The sequence below is a fragment of the Schistocerca cancellata genome, chromosome 3, assembly GCF_023864275.1.
Source record: "Schistocerca cancellata isolate TAMUIC-IGC-003103 chromosome 3, iqSchCanc2.1, whole genome shotgun sequence".
Classification (NCBI taxonomy): Eukaryota; Metazoa; Arthropoda; class Insecta; order Orthoptera; family Acrididae; genus Schistocerca; species Schistocerca cancellata.
Window position 1 is genome coordinate 241,955,855 of NC_064628.1, and position 13,450 is coordinate 241,969,304.

General features: G+C 39.2%; 1 protein-coding gene across 1 annotated transcript in view; it reads left to right on the forward strand.

Annotated features, from left to right (window-relative positions):
* LOC126176243 (ATP-dependent translocase ABCB1-like) overlaps positions 1–13,450 on the forward strand; it is a 315,891-nt gene that overhangs the window by 160,416 nt on the left and 142,025 nt on the right. The window contains exons 10-12 of the mRNA XM_049923388.1: positions 8,941–9,066; positions 10,548–10,751; positions 12,966–13,136. Of these exons, the coding sequence (XP_049779345.1) occupies positions 8,941–9,066; positions 10,548–10,751; positions 12,966–13,136 (501 nt within the window). The remainder of the gene's footprint in view (positions 1–8,940; positions 9,067–10,547; positions 10,752–12,965; positions 13,137–13,450) is intronic.

Sequence of the window (13,450 nt, forward strand, 5' to 3'; positions counted from 1 at the left end):
CACAGGCAAATGTAAACCACGAAGTTTTGCTACAAAAAAAATCAATAAAATAGAACGTGCACTAAAAAGAATAAATGAAAAATAAAAATACCTGCTTAGTTTCTTAATGTTTCTCTTTGTTGGTCGTCCCTGTAAACGTGAATAAATCTGTGGGTCTCAATGTCTCGTTGTCAATGTCGGCAAATGACGAAAATATCATCAATCTTGACATAGTTTTGTCTTCACTGCTGCATACTGGTCGAAATTTTTCAGCAAATCTATATACATTACCTATTTGCCAGTGCTGGTAACTGGCGAAAAAATATTGGTAATTTCTACTTTCCCTCATCGCCAGTGTAGGGGATATTAGAACGGAATATTACTATCAGTTCGGCCGAAACATTCACGGTACCAGAAAACATACTTCTACCGTAGCTCACTATGCACTATGCACATTAGTTGGTCTCTTTGTAACGCAACAAGTTATTACGAGATAACATTCGTTGCAGTAAGGCACGCAGTCATCTAGTAAGGTGGCTGCAGGATGGCTATTTTTTTTTTCTCTCTGGTCACAGCACAGATGACGCTGCTTGCCACGAGAACTGCATAGCATAACATTCAGTCGATATGAACATTCATACCCTCTACGAATCTGAATAATCCATATCAATAATTATCCGATTTTGTTTAAATTTGATACAAAGCCTTTTAATATTATTGGAATGATGCTGTCAAAATTTCAGATTTTTATTTATTACGATTCCGAAGATAAAGAGAACTACGTAAAAGTCCTAAAACCCATGCTTGTTTTCTAAAACCAAGTTGGGAACAATAACAGATTGATTTTCACTATGCTTTGAAGCCATTAAAAAGTTGTCTGTGCATAAAAATTAATTAATAAGAATTTTCTTTTTAAAACTTCAGTCACTTTGAATTACGTAATACAAAAATCAGTCAATATTATTATTTGATTATATTTCGTTGTGTGAGTGCGTGAAAATGATTCAGAGAGTGTATGTGGGACATACGTTAAAATTCAATATTTCGTTTTACATAAAACCTTGCACAAACGGTGGGAAAGTTATGTTGCAACCACGATTCAGGCGACGTATGTCTGTGTCAGCATGCTTTTGTATAAAAGCAGCCAGAATGTCAGTTAGAGGCGGACTAAGTTTATTTATTAATTTGAACAATAATTCGCACTTTGCTTATTTTCATTAAACATAAGAAACTGAAATTTTGCTGACATTAATTACTATCAAATTAGTGATTGGGTAATTCAAGATTTGCCGCGAGAACTATCATGAAGGATCGTTCTGATTGGTCCTTTAGATCAGCAGCCAATCAGAATGAAGTGGTTCAGGCACGAACAGAGGAGTGTGCGGAGAGGGGAGTACCTCAAGTGGTCGCTTGCTAGCTGACCTACAGTTAATACGATGTTAGGTCACTCTTTAAAAATACTCTGTTAGATGATGAAATAGTGAGCTAATTTCGGTTAGAACATATCGTGACTGAAGCGAATGGAGTTACGAATATTTTAATGGAAATTTGGTGTTTCCAAGTTAAATAGTTGAGAGATATGAGCGTGTGAACTTTCTGGCCTCCACGTGGCATGTTTAGTGCTCTGTATGGAATATTTTGGCAAGCACTTCTTACGAAGAACGCCACTGAGACGGCCGAATGTTTAACTCGCGAATAGTTGTGGGTCTGTAACTATTAGAACATGAAAATGAATCGGGTCAGACTATTTAACATTCTGGCTGCTTTCGAGTGAATATTTGTTATACAGACAGTGAACTTTCAATGATAACGTTTCACCATATTAAGTACGGACTTGATAGCCATTTCTAGTGTTCCAATATAATTAAAAACAGAGTTAATCTAATTTTAAACGCTTATCTGCAAGTAGACTGAATACACCGAACGACCGATTTTTTAATCATGAACTTACAGGAACTGACTTTCAACTATAGTTATGCAGCCTCTGTGTAGTGGCTATTAGGTAGTGGTTTCATCAACGCTGCTTTACAATGCCTAGCACGTATCTTCTCCCACAGAATGAAGGGATATCGGCAAGAATTCTATCGAGTTAGGTGGACTGAACGATAGCGATAACAACCACAAAGACGACCGACACCGTCCCGCTGCATCCTGTGTCTTGCACAAACTGTGTTTTATAGATCAAAGTATAAACTTGCCACTTGTTGGTGATGATAAGCAACCAGAACATAGTGCTGCGTTGATTTTATTTTGCATTTTGAATTTTTTGAGAAACAGTACTTGAAGTAAAAATCATCGGTGGCAACTATATATTTCTAATTCATTAATTACATTGCGTAATTAAATGTTTGCTTTCAGCTATGTATTGAGCATATGTTTTATACTCATTCTAATATTCCATAGCGATAGCTACATGGTTGACAATGGAATTTACGGATGTGAAATGGAAATTTACTCTTGAGACAATCCATAAATGATTTTTTTTTTGTATTAAGGTATGAAAACACATATCACCATGTTACGCAGTTGAGGTGGAGGTTGCTTAATTCTTTTAAGTTTGTATATGTGTACACAATTCATAGGCAAATATCCTTGAACATAACGCTGTTTTATGCAAATATCTTTGATGACAGCGCCTATTCAAGAGAAGGCTAAGTAGTTACTTCAGAAATAATGCATTTCTTTCAGTTTGGTGCCTACAGCTTGCATCTACATTCTGACTGGTTGCCCTATTTCAATACTATACTGTGACTGATTGGAGAGGGGGAGTGGATATTGGTAGTGTGAAGGGCTGTAAAGTACAACTTACCTAGTCCCACCACTGTGGATTTTTATTGGCTTGAGAGAGGGTGAAAGGGAAATGGCGTGTAGATGGTCAGACGATGACATCATGTAAGTGACGATGGCGATGACGATGACGATGTAAGTGATAAGAGTGATGACCCAACATTGACAGCCTTGCTTGTGAAGTCGAAGATAAGACAATGAACTGCGTCATGGGACGCTACAAATGTAAATAAAGTGGTCCAGAACATACTTAGGTAGATTAATGATTTTGTCCTAAGACCTTCATTGTTCTCCAATGACATAACGATACAGTTATTCATGCATTTTACTAATAAGCACCAATACAAAGGCGCTTAATCTATCGAAAGTGTACTAAATTCGACCCGCTTCCTTTTCCACCATGATCACCTTTGTCAGTTAAATAATGTAGGAAATCCTGCTATTACCATATTTTCACAAAAGCATTCGACTTTAAGTTCACCCTTATTGACTGTATGGGATCATAAGAAAATCATTACGGTGAGTACCCTTTCGTTTCTGGCAATTCCATAACGTTCTCAAGTGAGAATGAGAGGGATAATATTTAATGAAAGATGTTAATCTCACATTGACCTCCATACTCGTTGCTGACATACAAAGAGACTCCAAAACAGATGGCGCTCTAATGCCTATCATTGTCAATTCAAGCTCATGTTGTGACTCTAACTTTTCGCTAAACTCACAAGAGAATTTCCATTACTTGTACCACTGGATTCGCTCCACGATTTTACACTAACTACAAAACAACCCAGTGTGCCCCATATGTCCACATAGTCCCCTCTGAACACTAGTAGCTTCACTTGATAGTAAGAATCAACATTGCTTTCGGAACACAGGTTGGAACACAGCTTGAAAATGTTCTATGGTCTTTTTAAAAGCATGGATTACTCAGAAAATTAGTGATAACCAAGTCATTATGTTTTCAATATATGCAATGTGTATAGTTCTAATGCCCCAGAAAAACTATTTGGAAATGCACTTTAAGTCATGAACTGAAAACCTGTTGAAAATAACACCACCACACATACACTTTCATAAACTTAGTGCAATGAAAGTAAAGGGGGTCCCCACTTATCTAGTACTTGTGCACTGTATGTGAATGTAATTTTATGCTTGTAGCGTCCAGCTGTGAAGTGGGACTGTCTTCTCATTTGTGAAAACAAATGATTTGATTTGTAAAAAAAAAATGATCCAACAGAGCAAGCACTTCCTATTTACTAGCAACCTGGCACACTCAAGTGACTGAATTCAAAAAATAAGATGGTTTGTGGCAAAATAAAAATGAGGGAAATGAATTGACAGAAAGTATATTGTCACTAAACATTAGCAGAAACTTAACACTCCAAAGAGATATTTCCAAGATTTAAATTTACAAACTGAAGAAAAGTAGTCTTTGTAACACACAATTCTGATTGATTGAAAAACTAATCTTTACAATTCAGGAGAAGGTAACGTCTTTGAATTTACAATATCATGAAGCAAAATAGTGTGAGATACAATAATCTGCTTCCAAACAGTTATGTGTTAGTTACCTATGAGCTCCTATCCCAATACGCGCAAGCACACGTACCAACACCTATACGTGAAATGATTTTGAGTACATGATGCCACACTACGCTCACCACAAAGTTAACATACATTACAGGAAATAAATCACAGTGATCTTAGTAGCAGTAGTAGCTTTATTAACCCACAGATCTCTTTTTACAAGAATTAGGACCTGTCAAAGTATTTAAAAATTTAGATCAATTTAAAATAAGCTAATTCATATACACATATATTTATAGACTTCTAGTTAGAGACAATCATTAGATTTACTCCTGATATACAATACTTTTTTTACAAATAACTTATTAAATAACATAATGCCACATTGTTCTCTCATATCTCACTATCAGTCACTGTACATACTACACACACACACACACACACACACACACACACACACACACACTGGTGATCTCTGGGCCATTTTCTGTACTGCAACTTCCCATTTGCTATCCTGAAAAGCTGAGTCAGCATCCGTCCACAATGAGTGAAATGTTGAGCTCAGAAAGAGGAAGAGGTGTTAGTATTGTGCTATGCGTAGCTTGAGGGTAAGTATTTCTAGAAAGAAAAAAAGAAGGAAAAAACATAAAGTGAAGGTGTTATATGAAATGTTGGATATTTTATAATCATTATAGTTATTTTTATTATTTATTTGTATAATGTTTTATATCAAAGTCCTACTCTGTTTCAGTTAAGTAATCCTTCAATGTATAAATTGTATTGCTTAAGAGGTAATTTTTAACTACCGTTTTAAATAAGTGCATTTTTGCAACTTCTTTAATCTCTTTTAGCAATTTATTGTATCGTTTTATTCCTTGGTGGAAAATGTTGTTTCGAGTTTTATGTTTATTTTTTACTGGTAAATGTAAGTTGAGTTTATCTCTTGTTGCATGGTCATGGACAGCGATGTTTGTGCGGTAATTACCAATGTTATTTTTGATTCTACAACTGACTGGTAAATGTATTCACATGGAGGAGTTAAATCCCCAGTGTTCTGAACAGATCTTTACAATGAACTCAACTAGTATTTTTGGTTATTATTCTTATGGCTCTTTTCTGTAGTTTGAAAACTGTGTTCATATTTTGTGCTTTTGTTTCTCAAAAAAGAATACCATAGCTAAGAATTGAGTGTATATATGAATAATATGTAACTAAAACACACTGCATGTAGCACACTGATGATAGGATTCTAAGGGCATAACATGCTGATGACATTTTGTTTGCAAGTACCTTTGTGTGTTCATACCACTTCAACTGAGAATCAATATTCATTCCTAGAAATTTTGCATTTGTTACACAGTCTATAGAGGAGTTATCTACATTTAATTTAACATTGTCATTTTTCCTCTTCAAACTGGAATTCATGGCAGTCGTTTTCTTTATGTTCAATGTCACTTTATTACTTATTGACCAATCATAAACTTCCTTGAGAGTTTCATTTGCATTCTTGGCAAGGAGTTCTCTTGTTTACTCAGTGACTATAATATTTCTGTCATCAGCGAAGAGGATTTTTTCACCATGAGTTGCACTGCTGGTAAAGTCATTGATGTATATGAGGAACAGTATTGGTCCTGATATGCTACCTTGCGGAACACCTATACTAATGCATTTTGGTTCTGATAAGTGTTTTACTAAATGTTTGGATCTATTTGAAGTACGTGTTATCTCTAATCTTTGTACTATATCTGTTGGGTATGATCGAAACCAATCATTAGCTACCCCTCTTATTCTTAATGCTTCTAATTTATTTAATAGAATCTTGTGGTCGACTGTATCATAATGCCTTAGAAAGATCCAAAAATATGTCTGTGACACATACACACACACACACACACACACACACATTGGTGATCTCATCTCTAGGCCATTTTCTGTACCGCAACTTCCCATTTGCTATCCTGAAAAGCTGAGTCAGCATCCCTCCATAATGAGTGAGATGTTGAGCTCAGAAAGAGGAAGTGAAAAGTGAAAGTTCTCTTTATCAAGAGCATCAAGTACAGCTTTTGTGAATACTACTATGGCTGACTCTGTATTTTTGCCGCTTCGGAAACCAAACTGTGATTCACTTATAAGATTGTATTTACTCTGGTAATTCATTAATCTGTGTTTAATTATTGCTTCTATTACTTTAGAGAAAACCGACAGCAGGAAAATGGGCCGGTAATTTTCTGTGTTTTCTGCATTACCTTTCTTAAGCAAAGGTATAACTCTTGCCTGTTTTAACTGCCCTGGAAATGTTCCTGATGTGAAGGATTCATTTATTATATTTGTTAAGGGGTCTTGTATAATCCCTATGCATTGTTTCAGTACACACATTGGTACTTCATCTAAGCCTACTGACTTTTTATTTTTTATTTTTTGAATTGCTTTACTGACTTCATTCTCTGTGTTTGGAAGTAACATCATTGTATTTAGTGCAACATTATTTACAGGTATTATATTTGTTTGAGGGAATTTTTGCTGTAACTTCTATGCACTACTTGCAAAATGCTCGTTTACATAGTTTGCTAAGTGCTGTGGATCATTTATTACTCTGTCCCCCTTCCTTAGCAGTATGTTATTGTGCATTTGCTTGCCTCTCCCCATTTCCTTTTTTCTAACTTCCCAGACTGCATTGCTTTTATTCTCTGCATAATATATTATTTTGTCATTAAATGACTTTTGCAGCAATCAGCACCTTCCTGTAGATCTTTTTGTATCTGTTATAGAAATTTAAGGATTCTGGATCATTGCGAATCTTTTTCATGGGACTGAGGTGTTTAAGTGTTTGGGAGGACTTCGTAATACCTGCTGTTATCGATCTTTTTTTGTGAGATGTTGATACAGACATGCATACTTTTGGAAATGTTTCAAAGTTCAATTTAAACAATGTAGAGAACTCCGAGAACTTCATATCCACATTGGTTTCCTTATACAGTTCATCCCAGCTTTGTTTTTCTAGTTCGTTTGAAAAATCTTTTATTCTGATTTCTGACAGATGTCGTTTGTAGGCTTGTAGTTTAGGGAATGATTCGATGCCTGACTTTACTGTTGTTATTTGAAAGAGATGGTCTGATAGTCCGAGATATTTTACAGCTACATCACATTTTTCCCTGTCCACATTTGTGGCCACATGGTCAATTACTGATGAAGTCGTTGTGGTAACCCTTGTTGCACTATTGACCAATAGGGGCATGCCAAAACTTTGAAGGATGTTTTTTAAGGTGATGATGGATTCATTTATGATGTTAGTGTTGATGTTAATGTCCCCGCTTTCTTGTGCATCATACTATCTACATATCAGTGTGGATCTCCGCCTTTCTCTCAACATCAAAACACAGGATAGAGCCTCCTCGACTTCACCAAACCGAGTCTGAACAGCGAGTAATGTAATGATGTACTCCGCTCAAACGAGCAGAACCACACAGTCCAACGGCCGCAGACGACTCCCATTGGTCGAAAACAAAACGGCCTCACAAAAACTTAAAATATTCTTATTGACCGAGCAAAGAGGTTGCTGCGATTGATATAGACAGAAAACAAAATACAATGAGAGAACAATGAAGGTACGGAATAAATAGTCACCTCTCAAGCTTGTCTATCTAGTTGTTCATGACGTGGTAACACTTACAAGAGCTTTTTTGTTCACTTATGAAGATTCATTGAAACAAACTTCCCTAAAGAATCCATAACTTGAAACCTGAAGGCTGTCCGAACTTTCGTCTGGTCATCTTTATTTAAATTATCTCATATTTTTCTAAAGAAACTATATGTCTGTCATCATGGTAGATAGGATCCACGAATTTCGGGAGAGTACTTGCTTCATGTTATTTATGTACAAAGATGGCCAAGTAGATAATACTCATACATTAGTCGTACTTGACACGATGGAATTGCTTTCGATTTCGCAGAATCCAGATGTGCTGAGTATTTGATTTTTTTATACATTGTTTCCTTTATCAGCTGTTCCTACTTTACCTATACGCATCCTTCACAAAAGATCGGTGAATGCGCGGGAAGTAGATAATGGAGGGAGAGAAGACGACCAGCTATATTTATTCATTGTGTTTTCGTTTTTAAATGCTTACATGTTAACATTCTGGGTTCACTTTCGTGTTGGTAAGTTGTTGATAGTGGAGATACACTAAACAAACAGGTTTGTCTAATTGCTGGACATTGTTGACGTGTTTGGGCAGAGGAACTGTTGATTTCTGGAGATAAAATCACACAACTTGTAATAACAACAGCATTCTAACACCCTTAAGAGGTTAGGGTTGGATTGAAGGACACTGCGTGATAACGCATCACAGAAAGCATTCTGCTGAGAGCTCTTTTTGTAAAAATCTGGCAGTGCTGCAATTTCATACCGCATGGCAGCAATAAACAAACTGAACATAGGTTAGACTTCTAAGTCCGTCTTCAAAAGTGTCATTTTCTTCTATTGTAATTACAAACGGAATAATACAGGAGTTTAGTAACTACTGTGATGAATTTAGAGGGATATGGACCAGAAGCATCGATTTTTACCACTTTCTTGAGATGTGTGGTAATTTACATTGCAGGTACTCAGTTAAAAAATACATTGCAGTGAAGTATATTGCTTTCCAGATTCTGCGAGGTCTGAACTTAAGGATGAAGAGTGGCGAGACAGTGGCGCTTGTCGGAAGTTCTGGCTGCGGGAAGTCCACGTGTATTCAACTCATTCAGAGGTTCTACGACCCGCTCCGAGGAACGGTACGTATCTCAAACTACGTCATCGCCGTTCATGGCGTGTCATTTCTTAGAAGCATGAGTCACAAACTTCAGGTAGAGATCCTACCAGACATGATACAAACTACGTCTACATGCTACAAAGTACGTCTTCGCCGTTCATGGCGTGTCTTTTCTTAGAAGCATGAGCCACAAACTTCAGGTAGAGAGCCTACCAGACATGCGTGTCTCTAAACTCATTGTTTCATAATATCTTTTCAGTGCCAGTCAAACGAGGTATAAGCTTGCTATCAGATGTTATTTTGAAGATTATGTACGTTGTCGATTATTATTGTACCTACGGAAGTTGCTGTCACTGTGCGCTCGTTGCCCACACCCTTCGCATTTTCAGAGACGTTACTATTCTAAGTGTGTTGTATTAATACTGACTGTCTACTGTAATTACTGACACAGTCATGATACCTCATTTTTCAGCCATTATACACAATCAGGATCGCACTCTTACCCTTAGTAGCGTATTTCCATTCAAGTTGTGTACATAAGATAGTAACTTGCTATTTATCAGGTGTGCCAACTTACAGCAACATTCCTACATATTTTGTTTTTCTCATTTCATACTTTCGCTTTCTAAAGGTAATAGACTTGAGTACTTAACCATCCTGGTGGAAATAATAACTGACGTTTCCTTGTCTTCTGTGACATCATTTTCAGTAGTTTCTTACTTTCGGTATATTTATGTATCACCATCTATTTATTCCCGTATTTTATCACTTCTAATATCTACATGACTGTAGGTACTGGAAGACGTATCAGTTTTCATGCATTCAACTGCAGCCAGTTTTCAGTGCACAAATTACTCAAAACGTATCTTTGTAATCAGGCGACGGAGAACTGATGGTGCACCTGGCACACAAGTCAAAGTCTCCACTGAAGATGAAGTGCTACTCAGATGTCACTGCATGCAAATGTCATAAGTTAATAGTCCAGTATGAAGCTTACGATTAGCGCAGTTCCCTGCTGACGGCATACTCCACACACGCGTTAATGAAGTATCGTTACAGTCCATACTGTGTGATATTGTACGTCACGAAAAACCATTTTATTTTTGTCCATTCGCTATCGTTAAAAATCTGTATCGTGTAAACAATGCGATGTTTGGTGTTGACAAGTTTAAGTCGTGTTTTATTTAAGTTTACCCTCCGACATACAATGCTTGCATAATGTAGAACAGTCCACCAACTCTTTTACTTAGACGCTCAATCCTGCTATTTGGAGCATATTGCTACCGTCTTGTAACGTAGCCACTTAATATTAACAACTTCTTCCTGATGTGTTGACATTTTATACCATGTGTTGTTGCAGGTCTTTCGAATGAGTTCAATAACATCGATCACATACATCGATTTTTTTAGAAATTACATGTTCATCCCTCCAGTGTACGAATTTAGCGTATAACATAGAGCCTTCTGGCCCTACATCTAAACTCAGTTCCTCAACTACTGTAGGTGGAGCTGGACGGCCACGATATCCGCAGTCTCAACGTGGGCTGGCTGCGCTCGCAGATCGGCGTGGTGGGCCAGGAGCCGGTGCTTTTCCAGGCCACCATCGCGGAGAATATCCGCTATGGGCGGGACACCTGTACCATGGAGGATATCGAGGAGGCCGCTAAGATGGCCAACGCTCATGACTTCATCTCCAAGTTACCGCAGGTGAGACTAATCATTCTCATCCGATGCCACAACATACACAAACTGACAGGCTTGGTTTCCCATCGATATAATTCACCTTGTAACTGTAGAACTTGTTCCTTGTGCTGAACAGTGTTCTTCCGATATTTGATGTTACTTTTTTAACAAAACTTGCTCTTCCAGTAGTATATACATTACATACACAGAGATGGCTGGGAGGTATCTGTTTAGAACGAAAGACTGATGCCAAATGCACTAGAACTTGAACCCGGATCTCCCAATTGATGTGAGTGGTTGCGTTTCGTACCCAACCCAAATTCTCAACTTGACACACGCTAGTAGCATCCACAACCCATTCATCAACTTATTCCCAGCAAGCTCTGTATTGCCTGAAGACGATCCGGCCCTATTCCACACCCGCGCTGAAGTTATCAAGACTGTCATCCCTACAGATATACTACATGTGTAATGCGTGCTGTTTGTTCTGCCAGACATACCTTACTGCCTTGATAACTTCAGTGTGGGTGTGCAACAGGGTCTAAGCCTCTTGCGGTAATATGTAACTCGCTGCGAGCAAGTAGCAGAATAGATAGCGGACGCTACTAGCGTGAGAAAAGTTGAGAATTGGGTCAGACAGGATCCGTGTGCGAATGGCCACTAACCTTTGTCTGGCCACTGTGACACGCAGAGCTCCACTGCAGCTGTGTGCAGCGGAGCGCTGGTTTGTTGCGGAGTCAAATGGCTCTGAGCACTATGGGACTTAACATCTGAGGTCATAAATCCCATAGACTTAGAACTACACTATTGGCCATTAAAATTGCTACACCAAGAAGAAATGCAGATGATATACGGGTATTCATTGGACAAATATATTATACTAGAACTGACATGTGATTACATTTTCACGCAATTTGGATGCATAGATACTGAGAAATCAGTACCCAGAACAACCACCTCCGGCCGTAATAACGGCCTTGATATTCCTGGGCATTGAGTCAAACAGAGCTTGGATGGCGAGTACAGGTACAGCTGCCCATGCAGCTTCAACACGATACAACAGTTCATCAAGAGTAGTGACTGGCGTATTGTGACGAGCCAGTTGCTCGGCCACCAATGACCAGACGTTTTCAATTGGTGAGAGATCTGGAGAATGTGCTGGCCAGGGCAGCAGTCGAACATTTTCTATATCCAGACAGGCCCGTACAGGACTTGCAACATGCGGTCGTGCGTTATCCTGCTGAAATGTAGGGTTTCGCAGGGATCGAATGAAGGGTAGAGCCACGGGTCGTAATACATCTGAAATGTAACGTCCACTGTTCAAAGTGCCGTCAATGCGAACAAGAGGTGACCGAGACGTGTAACCAATGGCACCCCATACCAACACGCCGGATGATACGCCAGTATGGCGAAGACGAATACACGCTTCCAATGTACGTTCACCGCGATGTCGCCAAACACGGATGCGACCATCAAGATGCTGTAAGCAGAACCTGGATTCATCCGAAAAAATGACGTTTTGCCATTCGTGTACCCAGGTTCGTCGTTGAGTACACCATCGCAGGCGCTCCTGTCTGTGATGCAGCGTCAAGTGTAAACGCAGCCATGGTCTCCGAGCTGATAGTCCATTCTAGTGCAAACGCCGTCGAACTGTTCTGGCAGATGGTTATTGTCTTGCAAACGTCCCCATCTGTTGACTCAGGGGATCGAGACGTGCTCCGACCTTTAGCAAAGTCGTAAACGTGATGGTACGCATTTCTGCTCCTTACACGAGGCATCACAACAACGTTTCACCAGGCAACGCCGGTCAACTGTTGTTTGTGTATGAGAAATCGGTTGGAAACTTTCCTAATATCAGCACGTTGAAGGTGTTGCCACGGGCGCCAACAGTGTGTGAATTGTCTGAAAAGCTAAACATTTTCATATCACAGCATCTTCTTCCGGTCGTTCAAATTTCATGTCTGTAGCACGTCATCTTCGTGGTGTAGTAATTTTAATAGCCAGTAGTGTACTTAAGCCTAACTAACCTAAGGACATTACACACATCCATGCCCGAGGCAGGATTCGAACCTGCGAATCCTGCCTGAAGCGCCTAGAACCATTCTGCCATACCTGCTGGCGGCTACAGCAAAACTCGTGATTTCGATGGCAGTGGATGAGGCTATGATAGTTCTTTGGACACTTTAGGATTATACGTCTACTGCAAGCCATTCGGACGTAATGTCTTCCCCTGTGCAGGGCTACGACACGCTGGTGGGCGAGCGCGGCGCCCAGCTGTCGGGCGGCCAGAAGCAGCGCATCGCCATCGCCAGGGCGCTGGTGCGCCGCCCCAAGATCCTGCTGCTGGACGAGGCCACCTCTGCCCTGGACACCGGCAGCGAGGCCAAGGTGCAGGCCGCGCTGGACAAGGTCAGTCCAAGGTCACTTCTCTGATTAAGTATCATCATTTACGCAATTCAAACTTCAGTTGAAATCAACACCCCTACCGAGATCAGTCACCTTCCACCAGTTATTACATTGAAGATTAGAATTGTTGGTTCTTTACTGAACTACTTCTTTATCTGACTTCATAATTTGTGTAGCCACCTTACTAGCTTACCTGATAATTGGGAAAATCGGTTGACTTTCAGGAACGCTACTTGCACAGCAGTATAGTAACGATAATAATCTCCTATCTAGGGAAAATAACAAAGGATAATCTGAGCGAGAAATACATGGTTCAC